The sequence below is a fragment of the Bubalus kerabau genome, chromosome X (genome assembly GCF_029407905.1).
Source record: "Bubalus kerabau isolate K-KA32 ecotype Philippines breed swamp buffalo chromosome X, PCC_UOA_SB_1v2, whole genome shotgun sequence".
NCBI lineage: Eukaryota > Metazoa > Chordata > Mammalia > Artiodactyla > Bovidae > Bubalus > Bubalus kerabau.
In genome coordinates, this window is record NC_073647.1 from 102,056,281 (window position 1) to 102,077,580 (window position 21,300).

The 21,300-nt window shown below is 42.2% G+C and overlaps 1 protein-coding gene across 1 annotated transcript in view; it reads left to right on the forward strand.

Moving 5' to 3' along the window:
- Positions 1-18,129: 18,129 nt before the first annotated feature.
- Positions 18,130-21,300, forward strand: part of ZNF157 (zinc finger protein 157) — a 33,419-nt gene continuing 30,248 nt past the window's right edge. The window contains 2 exon segments of the mRNA XM_055563349.1: positions 18,130-18,253; positions 21,053-21,259. Of these exon segments, the coding sequence (XP_055419324.1) occupies positions 21,095-21,259 (165 nt within the window). The 5' untranslated portion in view covers positions 18,130-18,253; positions 21,053-21,094.

Sequence of the window (21,300 nt, forward strand, 5' to 3'; positions counted from 1 at the left end):
GCACTAGCTTGGTTATGTTCATTGCTTCGATGTTTGGGTTCCACATAAGTTAAGGGAGGAGGACCTTCTTGACCGTATTTCTGCACAAGATCCTCTACTTAAATGTAATGAAAACATTCCATTTTTAAAAACAAATTGTGAAGGCAATGAAAGGTGGATACTGTAAAATAATGTGGAGTGGAAGAAATCATGGGGCAAGTGAAATGAGTCACCACCAACTATACCAAAGGCTGGTCTTCATCCAAAGAAGGTGATGAATATAGCATGGGATTGTAAGGGGTCCTCTATTAAGAGCTCTTTCTAGGAAACCAAAGGATTAAGTCCAACAAGTACTGCTCCACATTTGACCAACTGAAAGCAGCACTTGGTGAAAAGTGTCTGGAATTAGTCAGCAGAAAATGCAAAATCTTCCACCAGGATAATACAAAACTGCATGTTTCTTTGATGACCAGACAAAAACTTTTTAGGTTGGCTGGGAAGTTCTGATTCATCTGCCATATTCACCAGACATTGCACCATTGCACCCTTGGATTTTCATTTATTTTGGTCTTTACAAAATTCGTTTAATGGAAAAAATTCCAATTCCCTGGAAGACTGTAGAAGGCACTTGGAATAGTTCTCTGTTCAAGAAGATAAAAAGTTTTGGGAAGATGGAATTATGAAGTTGCCTGGCAAATGGCAGAAGGTAATGGAACAAAACAGTGAATATGTTGTTCAAGTGGGTAGCCTTTCTCTTCTCCAGGGGCTCTTCCCCAGGCTAGAATACTGGAGTGGGTAGCCTTTCCCTTCTCCAGGGGCTTTTCCCAACACAGGGATTGAATCCAGGTCTCCTACATTGCAGGTGGATTCTTTACCAAATGAGCCACACACACACACACACACACACACACACACATATCACCAGCAGTTAATATTTATAAGTACATAGGGTGAATTGGAACTGTGTAACTCAGATGGGATTCAAAACCAGGCAAAACTCAGATTGAAACTTGAGCCTGTGGCCTGAGACTTGAACCCTACTGTCTTTTTGTGTGTGTATGCCAAAACGGGATTGAAATCACTCACCTGGCCTCAGGACTTAATGCTCAGGTTTTTATGTCTTGGCACAGAAAGAATTCAGAGAGATACAAAACGGATTTACTTAGAGGGATACACATTCCATAGACAAAATGCAGTTTGTCTCAAAAGGTAAGAAGGTCCCCAAAATATGGGCTGGTTAGTTTATGAGCTGAGTAAATTCATAGGCTAGTGAATGGGAGGACTATTTTGGAGAAAGGGCAAGGATTTCTAAGATTTGGTCACTGCCCACTTTTTGGCCTTTTATGATCAGCCTTGGAGCTGTCTTGGCTCTGGTTGGTGTCTCATTTGACATATGCTAACGTATTACAATGAGTGTAGAATGAGGCTCAAGGTCTACTGAAAGTGGAATCTTCTGACATCTTGGACCTAGTTGGTTCTAACTGGTATCCTCAATAGCTATGTCATTCTTTTAAAGGTTGTGCCCTGGCCCTTCCCTCCTGTTTCAGAATTGGCCACTATATTTCACCATTATGCAACTAAATCCGCTTATGACCACTAAATGTCTTCATCTTAAGATTTAGAAAGATGCCCATATATCTAAATATAAAATATTTATTCTATTTCCATATGTGCGTATTCATATGTTTCATTTATAACAAATGTATCATGTTATACATGTGTGTGTGTATATAGATAGATAGGTAATTGAAACTGAGCAGAATGCTGTGGCGCCCTCATAGGCACAAAAGATATTTTGTGTCCCTCATTTTCTCATTTGTAAGAAACAGGCTTCCTTCCACCACTTCTTTTTTTTTTTCAATTGCATCCTTTTTAAGAACATCTTTATTTCATATCACAAGTAATATGTAATCATAAACTTCTGATTTTACATTGTGTATATTTCTTTTTTTTTAATTTATTTATTTTGACTGGAGGCTAATTATTTTACAATATTGTATTGGTTTTGCCATACATTGACATGAATCTGCCACGGATGTACATGTGTTCCCCATCCTGAAGCCCCCTCCCACCTCTCTCCCCATCCCATCCCTCTGGGTCATCCCAGTGCACCAGCCCCAAGCATCCTGTATCATGCATCAAACCTGGACTGGTGATTTGTTTCACATACAATAATATACATGTTTCAATGCCATTCTCCCAAATCATCCCACCCTTGCCCTCTCCCACAGAGTCCAAAAGACTGTTCTATACATCTGTGTCTCTTTTGCTGTCTCGCATACAGGGTTGTCATTACCATCTTTCTAAATTCCATATATATGCGCTAGTATACCGTATTGGTGTTTTTCTTTCTGGCTTATTTCACTCTGTATAATAGGCTCCAGTTTCATCCACCTCATTAGAACTGATGCAAATGTATTCTTTTTAATGGCTGAGTAATACTCCATTGTGTATATGTACCACAGCTTTCTTATCCATTCATCTGCTGATGGACATGTAGGTTGCTTCCATGTCCTGGCTATTATAAACACTGCTGTGATGAACATTGGGGTACACGTGTCTCTTTCAATTCTGGTTTCCTCAGTGTGTATGCCCAGCAGTGGGATTGCTGGATAATAAAGCAGTTCTATTTCCAGTTTTTTAAGGAATCTCCACACTGTTCTCCATAGTGGCTGTACTAGTTTGCATTTCCACCAACAGTGTAAGAGGGTTCCCCTTTCTCCATACCCTCTCCAGCACTTATTGCTTGTAGACATTTTGATAGCAGCCATTCTGACTGGTGTGAGATGGTACCTCATGGTGGTTTTGATTTGCATTTATCTGATAATGAGTGATACCTTCCACCACTTCTTTGACCTTCCCTAAGTGTCAGATTGCTACCAAGGCTTTTGCTCCAAATCATACCCCGGTCCCTCCCTCAAATGGAAACCATTTGTTCTTAACCTAAGTTTCAAGAGGAAGCTGCAAGAGAAAAATAACTGGTTAGGACCAACTAGGCCCAAGATGGCAGATTTAACTTCTAGTAGACATTGAGCTTCTAGTAGTCATTGAGCTCATTGTAATACATTAGCATATGCTAAATGACACACCCACCAGAGCCATGACAGGCAGCAGCTGCCATGACAGCAATCAGAAAAGCCCACACAAAGACTGAAAAAGCCTGTCCAAACCACACCCCTGTCCTCAGATTGTTATTGTTCAGTTGCTCAGTTGTGTCCAGCTCTGTCAGGAGCTGTGTTAGGCATTACTGACAAAATGGAGGCACGGCCCCAACCCCCTCTCCTCATTCCACAGGCATAGTCCCAGGATGAAGGAGTTAAGTTTTGTGATTCTGACTTGTTCTTTCCTTTCTTCGGCTGAGTTGGCTGGAAAGAATGTTAAGGTGCTTATTGCTCTTGAGAGAAGCTGGAGAAAGCACAAAGCCTTCTACAGTTGTGTCCAGAAAATAATATATGAAGTAACCATTGACATTTGTTCAAGGATTTTTACAAAGATTGTCCCAGGATGAACACATATACTGCAGCTTGAGGCCATGGGAAGGATTGTTATCTGAGACCTGTTTGTGAGGGAAATGTTTATGGCAAAGGAAGTTTGCTGAGTTTAGGGTTTAGGAATACTTAAAAATAGTTAGAAGCCTTTTTAGGAGATAGTGAGTTTAGGATACTGGGGGCAAGCAGGATTTAGAAAGATAATAAATAAACTGAGGAATTTGGTATGCAGCCCAGACATAAGCATGAGTTACAATGTAATCACAAGTAAACAGGATTCTAAGAGAATCGCTGAAGCAGGAACTCTGTTTGAAGGGCAACAATGAGACAACAAATCTGGGTGAGGGGGAACTGAAAATGTAAAACCGCTGACCTAATGCTTTTGTCAAAGTATAAAAGAATACCTGATGCTTGGAATAAACATGTAGTCCTGAACCTCGAGTCAGAGGCTACATCATTTTTCACCGACACCACTCATCCCTTCAGGCTGATTCCCTGGCTGCTGGAGCTGGACTCTGGCACAGCTCTTTGCAACCCCATGGACTGCAGCACACCAGGCTTCCCTGTCCCTCACTATCTTTTGCAGGTTGCTCAAGCTCATGTCCATTGAGTCAGTGATGTCATCTGACCATCTCGTCCTCTGTTGTCCTCTTCTCCTCCTGCTTTCAGTCTTCCCCAGCATCAGGGTTTTTTCCAATGAGTCATTTGTTTGTATCAGGTGGCCAAAGTACTGGAGCTTCAGCTTCAGCATCTGTCCTTCTAATGAACATTCAGGACTGATTTCCTTTAGGACTGACTGGTTTGATCTCCTTGCTGTCCAAGGGACTCTCAAGAGTCTTCTTCAACACCACAGTTGAAAAGCATCAATTATTTGCCTCTCAGCCTTCTTTATAGTCCAACTCTCACATCCATACATGACTACTGGAAAAACCATAGCTTTGACTATACAGACCTTTGTTGGTAAAGTAACATCTCTGCTTTTTAATATGCTGTCTAGGTTGGTCATAGCTTTTCTTCCAAGGAGCAAGCGTCTTTTAATTTCATGCCTACAGTCACCATCTGCAGTGATTTTGGCGCCCAAGAAAATAAAGTTTGTCACTGTTTCCATTAGTTCCCCATCTATTTGCCATGAAGTGATGGGATCAGGTGATCTTTGTTTTTTGAATGTTGAGTTTTAAGACAGCTTTTTCACTCTCCTCTTTCATTTTCATCAAGAGGTTCTTTAGTTCTTCTTCCCTTTCTGCCATAAGGGTGATGTCATTTGGATATCTGAGGTTATTGATATTTCTCCTTGCAATCTATACATGGTGTCTTCACCCAAATTGAGTTGAGAAGTTGATTTGCAAACTAGGTTCCCATTTCTTAATTTTTTGGCCACTGAATAAAGCTTGTGCTGTTCCAGTCTTAGCATCAGTTTCATGACTGACTGCAAATCTGAGGAAAAATAAACTCCCTGACCTAGCCAAGTGGCCTTGGCCCAGGCTCGGACCCCAGGGTAGGTCTAGTTGAGCAATTTGGTAACAAGATCCCACAGGTTAAGGGCTCAGTCCTACAAGACTGCCCTCCCCCCAGCTCCCTTCAGGTGCCAGTCACAAGCCCAGATTGTCACCTGTACTTCTGACTGACTAGGTATAAACTAGGAGTTTCCACAAAGCAGAAATCTGATTAATTCACAGAACTCAGAAAACATTTTACTTACTGGATTACAGGTTTATTATAAAAGAATATAACCCAGGAACAGCTGGATGGAAGAGATGTATAGAGCAGGATGTCTGGGAAGGGAGGGAGGGGCGGAGCTTCTATGCCCTCTCTAGGTGCACCCCCTTTCCCACATCTTCACATGTTCATTACCCTGAAAGTGCTTTATTTCCCTTTCTTACCTGAAGGATAGTTTCACCAGATAAAGAATTTGCACTGTACAACTCTTTTCTCTGTACATTAAAAAGTATTTTGCCCCTGGTGAGAAATCTACTTTCATTTTTTGTCTCTTTTGAATTTTAAAAAATTGAGATATAATTGACATATATCATTGTATAAGTTCACGGTAGACAATGTATTGATTTGATACATTTATGTACTGCAAAATGATTATCATCATAGCATTAGCTAACACCTCTATCCCATCACAAGTTACCATTTCTTTTTTGTGATGAGAACAATTAAGATTTGTTCTTCAGGCAACTTTCAAGTATATGATACATTATCACTAGCTATATTCACTATGCTGTGTATTAGATTTCCAGAACCTATTTATCTACTACTTGCAAGTTTGTACTCTTAAACAGCATCTCTCCAATTTCCCTACTCATTTTGCTGTCACTTAAATTGGTGTTCCCCTAGAGGTAATACTGTTTTTTTTCTGGCTACTAAACGGGAGCAGATTTTGCCACCTCAAAATACATCTTTTTGGCATATTACTTTAAGCTGGTTATTTTTTTTAAAGACAGCAGCCCTGAAAGAAGTTCTGAAAACTGAGTAGAAGTTACCCTTTTGTAAGAGACATTTACATTTATAAGGGAAATCTCCCTTCTGTACCAGGAAGAGAAAGACGACTTTAAATCTCTAGAAAGCTCTTATCAATGGAGAAGGCAACAACTTCAGTATGCATAACAACCTTACCCCTGTTTACCATGCTTTCCCCGGTCATCTCCCATAACTGATTCCCCTCCCACACCCTCCAAGATTTTCTTTCATCTTTAGTTGTGGGAAATGAAATGTTTCCTGCCATATCCGTAGGCAAGAAATGTCACAGCCATCCCTGATTTTGCCTGCCCTCTTCATTGCAAACTTGTATATAGCCTGATTCCCTCTCCCATTTCCTTGGAGCAGTCTCTCAGGGCTACTGAGATGCTGCTTCCTGGGCTCAGAGTCCTTAACATTCCCACCAAATAAAAAGCTCTCTACTTTCAGGTTGTGATTAATTTTTTAGTCAACAGTTGGAAGATGGTATTTAAGATGATGGCTTTGGCCATTTCAGAGAGTTAGTTTTCCTGGGTATCTCCCAAGTGTACAGGAGGTATTCATGTTATTAAACTTTTGTTTTTCTCCTGTCAATCTGTCTCACTGTTGCTGCTGCTGCTAAGTCGCTTCAGTCCTGTCCAACTCTGTGCAACCCCAGAGACGGCAGCCCACCAGCTCCCCCGTCCCTGGGATTCTCCAGGCAAGAACACTGGAGTGGGTTGCCATTTCCTTCTCCAATGCATGAAAGTGAAAAGTGAAAGTGAAGTTGCTCAGTCGTGTCCGACTCTTCGCGACCCCATGGACTGCAGGCTACCAGGCTCCTCCGTCCATTGGATTTTCTAGGCAAGAGTACTGGAATGGGGTGCCATCACCTTCTCCGGTCAATCTACCTTACATCAGTTTAATTATTAAAGCAGCCAAAGAACCTAGAAGGATCAATTTCTCTCTCCTTTCACTGCTTTTAAGTTATTTTTATTGTCTTTAGTTTTCAAAAGTTTAATTATGATATATCTTGACATGAATTTCTTTGGGTTCATCCTGTTGAGGTTCCCACAGCTTCTTGATCTGTAGGTTTGTGTATGTGTGTGTGTGTGTGTGTGTTCAGTTGTGTCCAGTTCTTTGCAACCCCATGGACTGTAGCCCACTAGGCTCCTCTGCCATGGGATTTTCCAGGCAAGAATCCTGGAGTGGGTTGCCATTTCCTTTTTTTTTATATATTTTATTTTATTTTTTAACTTTACAATATTGTATTGGTTTTGCCATATATCAACATGCATCCGCCACAGGTATACACGTGTTCCCCATCCTGAACCCTCCTCCCTCCTCCCTCCTTGTACCATCCCTCTGCGTCATCCCAGTGCACCAGCCATTTCCTACTTCAGAGAATCTTCCCAAGTCAGGGATTGAGCTCATGTCTCTTTTGTCTCCTGCATTGGCAGATGGATTCTTACCAATTGCACCACTTGGGTTTGTATCTTTTGCCAAATGTCTGACATTTCATTAATTATTCAAGTACTCATTTGGTCTCAGTGTCTTTCTCTTATCCTCCTGGTATTTCCATGATATGAATGCTGGGTCTTTTATTATTGTCTTACAGGTCTATGCTGAAGCTGTTGCTGCTGCTAAGTCGCTTCAGTCGTGCCCAACTCTGTGTGACCCCATAGATGGCAGCCCACCAGGCTCCCCTGTCCCTGGGATTCTCCAGGCAAGAACACTGGAGTGGGTTGCCATTTCCTCCTCCAATGCATGGAAGTGAAAAGTGAAAGTGAAGTCACTCAGTTCGTTTCTGACTCGTAGTTCGTGTCCGACTCGTAGCAATCCCATCGACTGCAGCCTACCAGACTTTTCCGTCCATGGGATTTTCCAGGCAAGAGTACTGGAGTGGAGTGCCATTGCCTTCTCCGACAGGTCTATGAAGCTCCGTTTAATATTTTCAGATTAGGTAAATTCTTTTGATCTGTCTTCAAGTTTACTGATTCCATCTTCTGTCATGTCTACTCTACTAGTGAACCCATCCAGTGAGATTTTTATTTCTGTCATTGCATTTTTTGTTTCTGTAATATCCATTTTTCAAAAATGGAAAGGAGTACATCAAGGCTGTGTATTGTCATGCTGCTTATTTAACTTCTATGCAGAGTACATCATGCGAAATGCCGGGCTGGATGAAGCACAAGCTGAAATCAAGATTGCCAGGAGAAATATCAATAACCTCAGATATGCAGATAACACTACCCTTATGGCAGAAAGTGAAAAGGAACTAAAGAACCTTTGGATGAAGGTGAAAGAGGAAGGTAAAAAAGCTGACTTAAAACTCAACATTAAAAAAACGAAGATCATGGCATCTAGTCCCATCACTTCATGGCAAATAGATGGGGAAATAATGGAAACAGAGACAGACTTAATTTTCTTGGGCTCCAAAATCACTGCAGATGGTGACTGCAGCCATGGAATTAAAAAATGTTTGCTCCTTGGAAGAAAAGCTATGACCAATCTAGACAGCATATTAAAAAGCAGAGACATTACTTTGCCAAAAAAGATCTGTATAGTCAAAGCTATGGTTTTTCCAGTAGTCATGTATGAATGTAAGAGTTGAACCAAAAAGAAGTCTGAATGCTGAAGAATTGATGCTTTTGAGCTGTGGTGTTGGAGAAGACTCTTGACAGTCCCTTGGACTGCAAGGAGATAAAACCAGTCAATCCTAAAGGAAATCAGTCCTGAATGTTCATTAGAAGGACAGATGCTGAAACTGAAGCTCCAATACTTTGGCCACCTGATGCTGACCCATTAGAAAAGACCCTGATGCTGGGAAAGACTGAAGGCAGGAGGAGAAGGGGAAGACAGGATGAGATGGTTGGAAGGCATCACTGACTCGATGGACATGAGTTTGAGCAAGCTCCAGGAGATGGTGAAGGACAGGGAAGCCTAGCCTGCTGCAGTCCATGGGGTCACAAATAGTCAGACACGACTGAGTGACTGTATAACAACAGATATCTATCTGGGGTTTTTTAAGAAAACTTTGCTGAGATTCTTCTCATTTTTCATTTGTTCCAATAGAATTTGTAGAGTTTGTAATGATTCTGAGCAGGGCTCTGTGGGACTCCTGGGCACAAAGGCTTTCTGTGTCCCCTGTTAAATGGAATATCTCCTGCCATACCAGTAAACAAGGATGTAACAGCCATCAGCAATTTCGGCCTCCAAATGTGAATGAAAGCTCACAAAGGGAAAACAATACCTGTGATCCAGATGATGCCACCCCTCCCCATGGGGATTGCTGAGGAGCTCCGGAGATTGTGAGAAATCAAAGAAACAGGATGCTGGCTCCAGATAGCTGAAATGCATATGAAAAGAATGACTTCAATAATCCCAGACTCTTGCCTCTTCCCATACATAGAGGAATTCTAAATTCCTTAACTTGATATGATAGCTGGTTTTCCTTACTTAACAGTAATCTTTGATATTCAGGCTGTCTGCTCCCTTTGTTGCAAACTTGTATATAGCCTGACTCCTTCTCCCACTGCTTCAGAGCAGTCTCTCAGGACTACCTGAGATGCTATCTCCAGGGCTTGAAATCCTAAGATTTTCCCACTGAATAAAACACAGTTTGCTTTAAGGTTGTAAACTAATTTTTTAGGCTACACCTCCATTTCTTTGATTACAGGAAACAGCCGTCATTCAGCCTCCATGATCTTCCCTGAGTTCCAATGGGCAGATTCAAGCAGTTGTTAATTAAGGAAGGGAGGGTGTTGCAGGAGGTGAGACCCCTTCTAGGCCCTGAGAGTGGGCTCTTATCTAACACTCAGAAATGAATTGTCTGTGGACACATGTGCTGACAAAGCAGGAGACTTTATTGGGATGGGGCACCGGGGGAGAGAGCAGCAGGCTGAGGGAACCCAGGTGGACTATGCCACATGGCTCGCAGTCTCATGTTTTATGGTAAAGGGGTTCATCTTTGGGTTGTCTCTGGCCAAACATTATGACTCAGAGTCCTTCCTGCTGGTGCATTCATCGCTCAACCAAGATGGATTCCAGAGAGAAGGATTCTGGAAGGACATGTAGACTGGTGTCTCCTCTCTCCTTTTGACCTTTTCTAAATTCTTCTGGTTGGTGGTGGCTTGTTAGCTCCCTGTTCCTTACCAGGATCTCCTGTCCTAAAATAGCTCATGCAAATGGTTACTGTGGTGTCTGGCCAGAGTAGGTGGGTTCAGTCAGTGTTTCCCCAAGAGCAGCGCTGGGGCAAGGTCTTATTTCCTCATCAAGGGATACACACAATATCTTTGAGTTATTTTGCAGATACTGAAACCCCCTCCAGGTGGGAGAAGTTAACAATTAATAATGGTATGCTGCCCACAAGCACGTGACCCCAGACTAGTTGGACCTGAAGGTTGATAATGCTGACTCCTACTTACCTCACCACCAACCCATCAGAAGAAAGTCCACGAGCTGATCACACCCACTTTGAATCCTTACTATAAAACTTCTCATTATCTTCCTCAAGTTGGGACATGCGGGTTTGAGAGGGCATTAGCCCACTGTGTCCCCCTTTGCCTGGCAAAGCAATAAAGATATCCTTTTCTACTTCACCAAAACTCTGTCTCTGAGATTTGGTTCAGCACTGGTGTACAGAGAAGCTGAGCTTTTGGCATCAGTAATTGTTGTTGAAACATTTTTATACTGGCTGCTTTACAATCTTGTCGAATAATTTGAGCATCCAAGTCATCTCAGTGTTGGCATCTGTTGATTATCTTTTCTCATTCAATTTGGTATTGGTTCTTGATGTGACAGATGATTTTCTATTGTATTCCAGGCCTTCATCTATGATGTTAGGAGATGCTGGGTCCTATTGAAATGTTTTATTTTAGCAGTCAGTCACCCTGTTTTGGTTTGCTATGAAAATTTTGGCCTAATTTTGATGCTGTGGTTCCAATATCAGTTTAATTTTCTGAGCTTTTGTGGTGTTATTTCCATCTGCTTTGTCTACCTGGTTCCTCTGGGGCTTCCACTTGTCTTTACTGGTGCTGTGTAAGGGTATGTAGGATTTCTACAGGTCAGACCTCTGGGGGTTGCTCAGTGATAGAGGCATGTGATAAGCCCCACTGACCAGTGCCTTCTGACTGCCCAGGTGTCTTGGTGCCAGGAAAGGGAATCTCAGATCTACAAGGTCAAAGTGGCATCCTGGTTCAGGATGCTTGCTGTGGTTAAGTCCGTCTTGCTGTTTCTATGTGCCTGCCCTGGTGCCCTGGGCAGGGGAGAGGTTTTTCAAGTCTGGCTGCCTGGTGGGATTCTTTTTGCCTCATGTCTCCTGTTGGGAGAAGGGAATCTCAGATCTCTTGGGCCTTCAAGGTAAAAGAAATTTCCAGGCCTATTCTCTTGCTGTGGCTGTATCTCTCCTGTAGGTTCCCCCTGCCTTCTCAGGGCCCACTGGGGAAAGGGAGCACTTTTCATGTCCCTTATTATAAGTGGGTTCCAAATCCATCCCCTTGATGGTGTTGGGCTTGTCACATGTTGTCAGAGAGCCATTGGGTACTGTGCCAAGTCGCTTCAGTCACCTCCAACTTTGTGACCCCGTGGACTATAGCCCTCCAGGCTCCTCTGTCCATGGGATTCTCCAGGCAAGAATACTGGAGTGGGTTGCCATTTCCTTCTCCAGGGGATCTTCCTAACCCAGGGATCGAACCCGTGTCTCCTGTGGTTCCTGCATTGCAGGCAGATTCTTTACTGCTGAGCCACTGGAGAAGCCCCCTTTGTCAGAGAGACTTCCATTTAATTCAAGGTACGAATGAGCCTAGTTGAGCTGCCTTCTGTTGCTGGGTTGGACATCAGGAAATGTTGGGTCTGAGTTGCTATCTTCTGTTGGGTGGGAGGACATGATGCCTGGCAGGTGTGTTGTTCCTTCAGTCCTGGGATCCTAAGTGAGTCCACCTTCCTTATACCATGTTTCATATTTTTTGTATGGATTTCCCTTGTTTTATGTCAAAGCTTGATAGTTGTGTGTAGCAGGAAGGAACAGGGAGAAAAACAGGTTTATGCTATCTTGCCTGAACTGGATCTCTATTTTTTTTTTTTTTTTTTACCATCAACATCTTGGTCTAACTTCAAACTCAAGCCTCTGTTAGCTCTTCCACCATCAGTGCTACTTTGGTCTGCCCTTGAATGTGAGCTTTTGTCAGCAATTCATCATCAGTGCTCATCTTAGTATATCTTCAATCCTAGTCTCTGTGAACTCTTCTACCATCCCTGCTCCTCTGGTCTACGACTCAAAACCATGGCTCTTTCAACTTGACCACCATCAATGGCACATAGCTCAGAATTGTGCCATTCAATATGGCAGACACTAGCCAGATGTAGCTTATTGAGCACTTGAAATGAGGCTGAAAATTGATTTTAAAATTTTATTAATTTTAATTAATTAAAAATTTAAAATTGACGCACAAACAGAAGATCCAGTGCTTCAATAAAATGCATTACAACTTTGGATTAAGAGATCTGAAATAATGTCCTGTCTCTACTGGCCACCAATTGAGCTTTGAGATTATAGTCATTCCTTTCTGCAGCAAACCTTTCAAATATCTAGCTGCCATTTGAAAGAAAAACTGTTCTAAATGTAACATTGTACATTTTGGTAATATTAGACATTTCTTCTGTTAAAAGATAGATACTCAATTCAGTTATTAGAAAACTTTTAAAGTATGTTTGGAACAACCTGTGAATATTAACCTAAATTATCATCTATAAATTTTATTTTATTTTTATTTATTTTTGGCCACACAGTGCAGCATGTGGGATCTTAGTTCCCCAACCAGGGACTGAACCTGAGCCTCCTGCAGTGGAAGCAGAGGGTCATAATAACTGGACTGCGGGGTAAGTCCTCCACAGTAAATTTTATGAAGTCTATTATATTTAGATTTCATAAGTATTTCTGATGAAAATTTAGCATTCAATTCGAGATGTGTTGTAAATGTAAAGTACACATCTGATTTCACAGGCTTACTACAACAAAAAGAATGCCAAATATCTCATCAATAATTTCAAAGATTGATTATAGGCTGAAATGATAATATTTTGGACATGTAATTTAAATAAACTATATTATTAAAGTTATTTCATTTGTTTCTTTTCCTTTGTCACCTGTCTGCAACCCCTCATGCTAAGTTTCCTCCTCCTCTTCCTGTGTTGGAAATTGAGGCTGCTGCTCTTTGTCAAAGTGGTTTAGATTCTCCAGGGGCTTCCCTGGTAGCTCAGATGGTAAAGAATCTGTCTGCAACGTGGGAGACCTGGGTTCAATCCCTGGGAAAATCCCCTGGAGGAGGGCATGGCAACCCACCCCAGTATTCTTGCCTGGAGAATCCCCATGGTCAGAGGAGCCTGTCAAGCTATAATCCATGGGGTTGCAAAGAGTAGGACATGACTGAGTGACTACCACAGCACAGCACAGGCAAGACTGAGAGGCTTATTCTTTCTGATACAATTTGGAACAAAGCTATTTCTGCATAGTAACAGGGATGTTAGCACTGGCTTGGGCAGGGAGACTGAAGTCTGCCTCCCAAACAGAGCCATTGGCTAGCTGCACCGTCTGCCCAAAGCAACCTCAGGCCTTGTTTCCACTTCCACCCACTTCCACTTCCCGCACACAGCTGTGTTACCTATCTGCACACCCTCAGGCTATGCATTGCCCTCTCCCTGCATTGGACAATGCTGCTGCTGCGTCGCTTCAGTCATGTCCGACTCTGTGCGACCCCATAGATGGCAGCCAACCAGGCTTCCCGTCCCTGGGATTCTCCAGGCAAGAACACTGGAGTGGGTTGCCATTTCCTTCTCCAATGCATGAAAGTGAAAAGTGAAAGTGAAGTCGCTCAGTCGTGTCCGACTCTAGCGACCCCATGAACTGCAGCCCACCAGGCTCCTCCGTCCATGAGGACCTCCCTGATTTACAGACCAGGAAGCCTCATATGCTTGGGGAGGCCAGAGCCCCATTCTTACTCATCCATTGGCTGACTTTTGTCCACAGCCTCTCAGGTGCCACTTTGGCCGCCTCCTTTCACATGGCAATAGGGGTTATTACTTGGCAATAGTTTACTGTAGGCTATAGAAGCTAAAGCCCAATGTCTGCAGTCATTGGCTAACTATTTGTCTGTAGCAACTCAGGCTAGACCCTGCCTCTCTCACTCTGCACATAGCAACAGGGGCTTCTCCCTGGTAACAGGCTGCTGTTTCATCCTATTGGTCACTAGAAACCAGATCCCAGCTATTATACACAGCCATTGGCCAGCTGTACTATCTATCTGCAACCCCTTGGTCTAGACAACAGAGCTCAAATTACTGGCTTGCATTAACTCTTCCACCACCACTGTTCATAAGGTGGTGGTGGTGGTTTAGTTGCTAAATTGTGTCTGACTCTTGTGATCCCACGGACTGTAGCCTGCTAGGCTCCTCTGTCCATGGGATTTCCCAGGCAAGAATACTGGAGTGGGTTGCCATTTTCTTCTTCAGGGAATCTTGCCAACCCAGGAATTGAACCCAGGTCATTGCAGGCAGATTCTTTATCAACTGAGCTGTGAGGGAAGTCACTCATATGGTAGCACCTTGAATTTGGTCATTTGTTTACTAACCAACAATCAATGACTCTCTTGTCAAAAGCTAAAATCCAGGCCACTGTTAACATTTCTACTACCTTTCAGCCAATTTTCAACCCTTTCAGTATTGCTCTAGTCTGACTGGTAATCTAGAGCTCTGATAATTCTTCTACCATCAATTCCTTCCTAGTATCATTTAACATTCAGCCTTCAATGAACTATTCTTCCATCAAAGTCTCTCTGATCTGGAGCTGGAACCCAGGCCTGGCAATTTTTCCACCATCAATGCATACTAAGAGTGATCTCAAACTCAACTTCTGTGAACCCTTCCAACATTAATGACCTTGATAAAGTCCATCTGATAAAGACCACAAGAGTCACATCCATAGTTGGACAGAATTTTTTTTTTTGACAGTGTCCCCATGGCTTATGGGATTTCAGTTCCCCAACCATGAGTTGAACCTGGGGGCCATGGCAGTGAAAGCCCAGAACTCCCCAGAAATAGGTTTTAACTTGCTGTAACAAGGGAGACCACACATCACAGGAACTGTGCAGGATCTCACTTAGAGTGGCCAACTTGTTTCGGTTTTCCCAGGACTTTCCTAATTTTAGCACTGAAATTCCCTTGTTTCAATAAACCTGTCTGTCCTACACACACAGGGATGGTTGATTACCCTAGTCCCACCAAACAAAGGAAGAAATAGGATTACTACAGGATGTTGGGGAAAAGTGGAGTTTAGTTAAAATTTAAATGAAGCATGGGACTTCCCTGGTGGTCCAGTGGTAAAGAATCCCCTTTCCAATGAAGGGGATGTGGGTTTGATCCCTGGTCAGGCAACTAAGATCCTAAATGCTGCAGAGCAGCTGAGCTTGTGTGCCACAGGTACTGAGCCCACACACTGCAACCACTGAAGCCCACGTGCCCTAGAGATGGTGCTCTGCAACAAGAGAAGCCACCACAGTGAGAAGCCCAAGCACGGCAACTAGAGAGTAGCCCCTACTCTCTGCAACTGGAGAAAGCCCATGTGCAGTGAGGAAGACCCAGCACAGCCAAAATAAATAAATAAAAGAAAAAAAAAAGATATGACACTTCAGATGCCCCTTATTTGAATCTCTGAACCTAGGTTGCAAATCAATCCTGCTTTTCTGTGTCAAAGTAGCTTGGATCCTCCAGGCAAGAGTGGGATGTTTTATTCTTACTGACATAATTTCAATTAATAAAGTTCTGATGTTAGAGAACAAGTTTTCTTAGTAGGGCTGGGACTAGGCTCAGGCAAAAGAGACACTCACTTCAAAGTATTGCAGGAAGGGGGACCCCTTCCAGGGCCCGAAACTGGGCTCTTCTCTAACACTCGGAAATGAATTGTCTGAGGAGACATATGTGCTGACAAATCAAGAGATTTTATTGGGAAAGGGCACCCGGGTGGAGAACAGTAGGGTAAGGGAATCCAGGAGAACAGCTCTGCCACATGGCTTGCAGTCTCGGGTTTTATGGTGATGGGATTAGTTTCCGGGTTGTCCTTAGCCAATCATTCTGACTCAGAGTCCTTCCTGGTGGTGCATGCCCTTGTTCAGCCAAGATGGATGCCAGCGAGAAGGATTCTGGGAGGTGGTTGGACAGGTGGTGTCTCCTTTTGACCTTTCCCAAACTCTTCTGGTTGGTGGAGGCTTATTATTTCCCTGTTCCTTGCCAGGACCTCCTGCTGTAAAACAACTCATGCGAATAGTTACTATGGTGCCTGGCCAGGGTGGGCAGTTTCAATCAGTGTACTTCCTGTAACAAAAGTACATAAGTTAAAGGGGAACCCAAAACTCAGTAATCAAAACAACATTTTAGTGCAATATTTTCAAAAGTCAAAATATAAGAACATTGATTAAATCATTACTGTTAGGGAAATTAAAATGGAGGTAGTCTTGTTCAGGTGTCAGAATCAGGGGAGCAGGCCTCTGATCGAATCCTGACCCTGCCTGGACTTCATGCCTGCCTGCAAGCACACCAATTGTTACCAGCAAGTCAAGTGGCACTTTAGATAAGAAAGGGAGTAGATCTTGGAATTTCTTAAGCTGCTGGGGACCTTGCTAGTCTCCTGAGGTCTAACTAATCTTATGACTCACAAGGTGAAACAAACAGCATTATAAAAATTAAAAAAAAAAAACAGAGCTACATTTTTGCCAGCAAATGGATGACGAAATCAGTCTGTGGCCTGGGATTATATGGGGGAGCCTTCAAAGCTGCAGTGTGAAGTCTTATTCATGGAGTGGACTCTCTGCCCAGGACCATTTCTCAGTTGGGACTCCAGATTGCTGTCATTTGAGACTTTCTAGTGCTGGTCAAGTCTGGATGTAAGTGTCAGCCAAATTTGGCCATGTAGATACTGTTGCTTTTCTCTATTGTTTCTATTTCTTTCGATGCTTCTAATGGCTATATATTGAAATTAAATAAATACTCTTCTATCAAAAATTAAAATTGTTTATGTGTGTATAACAAGTGGTTTATTTTGTTAATGAATCCTTCATACCTAAAAGGAAAATAAAACTTCCAGTAAAGCATTAATAGAGAACATGAATCCAGATCACAAAGGTGTTGGTAGAGTTAAGAAAGGCTCAGCTTTGACATCAGTTCAGAGAGGCACTGATGGAAGTAAACAGGGTCTAGGATTTGAGATGTTGACCAGAAATCACAACAATAATAAGTTTTGGAAATTTATGTAAAGGTGTGTGTGTTACAGCAATGTTCTCACATTTGCCATTCTGTCTCCATCCAGTTCATAACTACTCCAGATTATTCAGCTGAGGCCCAGAGAGAAGAAATGAATGTTCTTAGGGTACTCAGCAATCCATACCCACACTTAGTCAGGGTCTACCTGCTGGGTTTGAAACACCTTCAGCAGAGAAAAGAGCTCTTTACCTCTTGTCAGAGTAGGTTCCCTGCAGGAGGGTATACTAGGACTGGGTTTTAAAGAATATGCATAGGAATTAAGAGGTGAAGAACACCCAGAATTCTCTTCTGTCCCAAGAGACAGCAGCAGCTCCTGAATTTCCATATAAGAGAGGCTGAGGCTAACCTGGTTGATAGTAGATGTTGAGGGCGCATCTTAGAGATTCATTTTCACTGAAAGTGTGCTTATAACTTTTCTAAATGTCTTTCTATTGATAATTTTCTGAAAAACATTAATTATCTACATCAAAGACTAGTAATATTATTCCTAGCTACAATCATTTTTGTGGGGTAATGAAAATTGAGGGGATCAAACACTTCTTAGTATCAATTCCACAGTACGTTAAAAGGAGCCTGTACCACCTTGACTCCTCCTCTCTCTTCTACAGTGGTATCGCCCAGGAGGGGACCTGACTTTCCCCCCTCGTACCAGTGGTATCCTCAAGGAGGAGATTGTACCACCCTGACTCCTTCTCTCATCCAGTGATATCTCCCAAGAGGAAACTGTGATCCTGCCTTTCTTCCCCCTTCTTAGTGGTACCTCCCTTGAAGATCTGGACACATCTCCCCTTCCTCTGTGATGCGGTTTGGAACCTCTGCTTCTGTAAATTTTGCACAGACCCATAGAACCCAGTTCCAAGTTTCTACGCATGAGCGACGCCCCCCGCCGTCGCCTTCTATGGAACAGCCCACTGTACGGAAAAGACGCTAAGATGACTGCCCTCATAGTGGAACACCTCGGCGCAGCCATGTTCCTCGCCCGTTACTGCTGCTCATGGTTCAAGTCTCTGCAGGTCTCTAACTGCACATTGTTCAGAGTGAGTGGACCACTGTCTCAGAGCTCTTGTGTGATTGTGTGCAAAATTAACAGCCCCAGAAGGGGCAGTGGCAGAGGTGAGGACAGGAAACGGAAGTGGCCCTCAGACTGTTTTAAGTCTTGTTGGCGCGCGGTGAGGTGATGGCTTTGTTGGCTCTGGGGAGTTGCAGACTGTCAGTTTGTGGGGTCAGTTGGTGGGGAATTAAAGAGTCTGATGAATGAGAATCTTTCGGGTTATAAGAGCAGATAGTTTTTTTCTGTTTAATGGAGGCTTCTTAGGTAGTCAGTTTAGATTTCTTGCTGCATCTGTTGTCAAGTCCTAATAGTGTATGTGTGTTTAGATGGTTTCCTTAGTCTCCCCAGAGATTTGCTGGTTTTATTAGCGTTTCCCAAGAACCACCTTTTGGTATTGTTGATCCTCCCTGATGTACCTCTGTTTTCAGTTTCCGTAAATCCTTCTAGTTGTACTATTTTCTCTTTTATCTAACTTCTTAAATTGGTTGTTAATTTATTAATGTCCAACCTTTCTTTGTTAAAAAACATTTAAAAGCATGAATTTCCCTTTTAAGAATCTCTTTAGCTGCATTCTGCAAAGTGTTCTAGACACCATCTTATTATTATTGAGCTTTGTGTTTAATTTTTATTTTTCATTTATTCTTTGCTATAATGCTTTTGGGAGGGTTGAATTGTAATTAAATCTTTTCTTCCGTTTTAATTACTCTTTTTGTTTGTGTGACTATATCAATTTTTTAATTTAAAAATTTTTAGATATAGCTCTTGTTCATTTTACATACTTTTATATTTTCTTGTTATTATTACTGTTTTTTTTTCTGTTTTCTTGTGATTATTGTTATTAAACAGAAAAAAAACTATCTGCTCTTATAACTTTATCTTGTATCCAGTCCTGTATCAAATTACCCTATGAATTCTGGTAGTGTCTGGTAGGTTTTCTATGTATAAAATCATATCCCTGACAAAGAAAGCTATATTTTCATTTCTTTGCAATATTTATTCTGATTATTTCATCTTTCATGTGCGCTAGAGTCAGGAAAATTTTGAATTGTATTGGCTATCCTTATCTTTTTACTAATTTTAATGGCAGCTGCTTCATCATTTTACTTTTTAGCATAGTATTTCAGAGCTATATTTTTGTAAATAATTTTTGTGATATTTAAGTGATTTAACTTCTTCCCTAATTTTGAGTTTTTATTAGTAATGACTGCTGACTTGTGTCAAATGCCTTTTTCTTGGTGTAAGTTAAAAGCAGTGTGTTTCCTCCCCCTCTAATTTGTTGATTTAATAAATATTATTAATGTTGAACCGTCTTCTAGAAAGAACAGGCTAAGAACTTCCCTGTAGAATATTTTTTATTTATTTTTATTTATTTTATTTTTTTACTTTACAATATTGTATTGGTTTTGCCATACATCAACATGCATCCGCCACGGGTGTACATGTGTTCCCCATCCTGAACCCCCCTCCCACTTCCCTCCACATACCATCCCTCTGGGTCATCCCAGTGCACCAGCCCCAAGCTTCCTGTATCCAGCATCAAACCTGGACCGGTGATTCGTTTCTTATATGATATTATACATGTTTTAATGCCATTCTCCCAAATCATCCTCCCTCTTCCCTCTCCCACAGAGTCCAAAAGACTGTTCTATACATCTGTGTCTCTTTTGCTGTCTTGCATACAGGGTTGTCGTTACCATCTTTCTAAATTCCATATATATGCATTAGTATACTGTATTGGTGTTTTTCTTTCTGGCTTACTTCACTCTGTATAATAGGCTCCAGTTTCATCCACCTCATTAGAACTGATGCAAATGTATTCTTTTTAATGGCTGAGTAATACTCCATTGTGTATGTGTACCACAGCTTTCTTATCCATTCATCTGCTGATGGACATCTAGGTTGCTTCCATGTCCTGGCTATTATAAACAGTGCTGTGATGAACATCGGGGTACACATGTCTCTTTCAGTTCTGGTTTCCTCAGTGTTTATGCCCAGCAGTGGGATTTCTGTGTCATAAGGCAGTTCTATTTCCAGTTTTTTAAGGAATCTCCACACTGTTCTCCATAGTGGCTATACCAGTTTGCATTCCCACCAACAGTGTAAGAAGGTTCCCTTTTCTCCAAATCCTCTCCTTTTTTAAATTTTATTTTTATTTATTTGGCTGCTTCAGGTTTTAGTTGTGGCACACAGGATCTTTGTTGTGTCACGTTGGCATGGGTGCCAGCTCAGTACTTGCAGTGCATGGGCTTAGTTGCTCCAGGGAATGTTGGATCTTAGTTCCCTGACCAGGGATCAAACCTGTGTCCTCTGCATTGGCAGGCAGATTCTTAAACACTGGACCACCAGGGAAGTACCCTTGTAAAAGAATTTAAGAGAGATTTTTCACCCAGAATGGCAAAGTAATTAAAATGGGCAAAAAAGATCCCTTTCATTTAGATTACCAAGTTTCCAGGTTTTCTGCTTCCACAGTCACCCACCAGGACCCCATGGACAAGTCCTTCCCCTGCCTATCCCATGGGACTTCAGCACCATTCACTTGCTTCAGGTCTACTTTCTCCCCAAACCCAGATCGGCCTTGAACCTGGAATTGAGGGATAGGCTTGTCGGGTAAAATGTGAAGCACCCCTTTGAGCTCATTAATTTGACTCCAAGTAGCATGATTATTTCCGTAATCTGCTCAGAGGTTATTATTAATTATTTCCATAATAATGCTCAGAGAGGGAATTGCTGAACTTCGTGGGGTGAATGTGGAATGACACTGATGACATGGATACTGTCCTTTTAGGATTTGTTGGTATGTCTGTGGAGCTGTTGAGCTTTCCCCTTAATGGAGGCTGCAGGATCTTCCATTTATTTTGACTGCAGCCCATATACACACACCTCTCAAGCTTTGGAAGGTGGACTGGTATCCAGAGTCAACATGCCAGCTAATGGGAAGTCACCCCAGAGGTTTCCTGCCCTGGTTCCAGGACAACCTGGTGGATCATTTGAGGTAAGTAAGAGGCACCTACTTTTCCCATTTTTCTCTTTTTT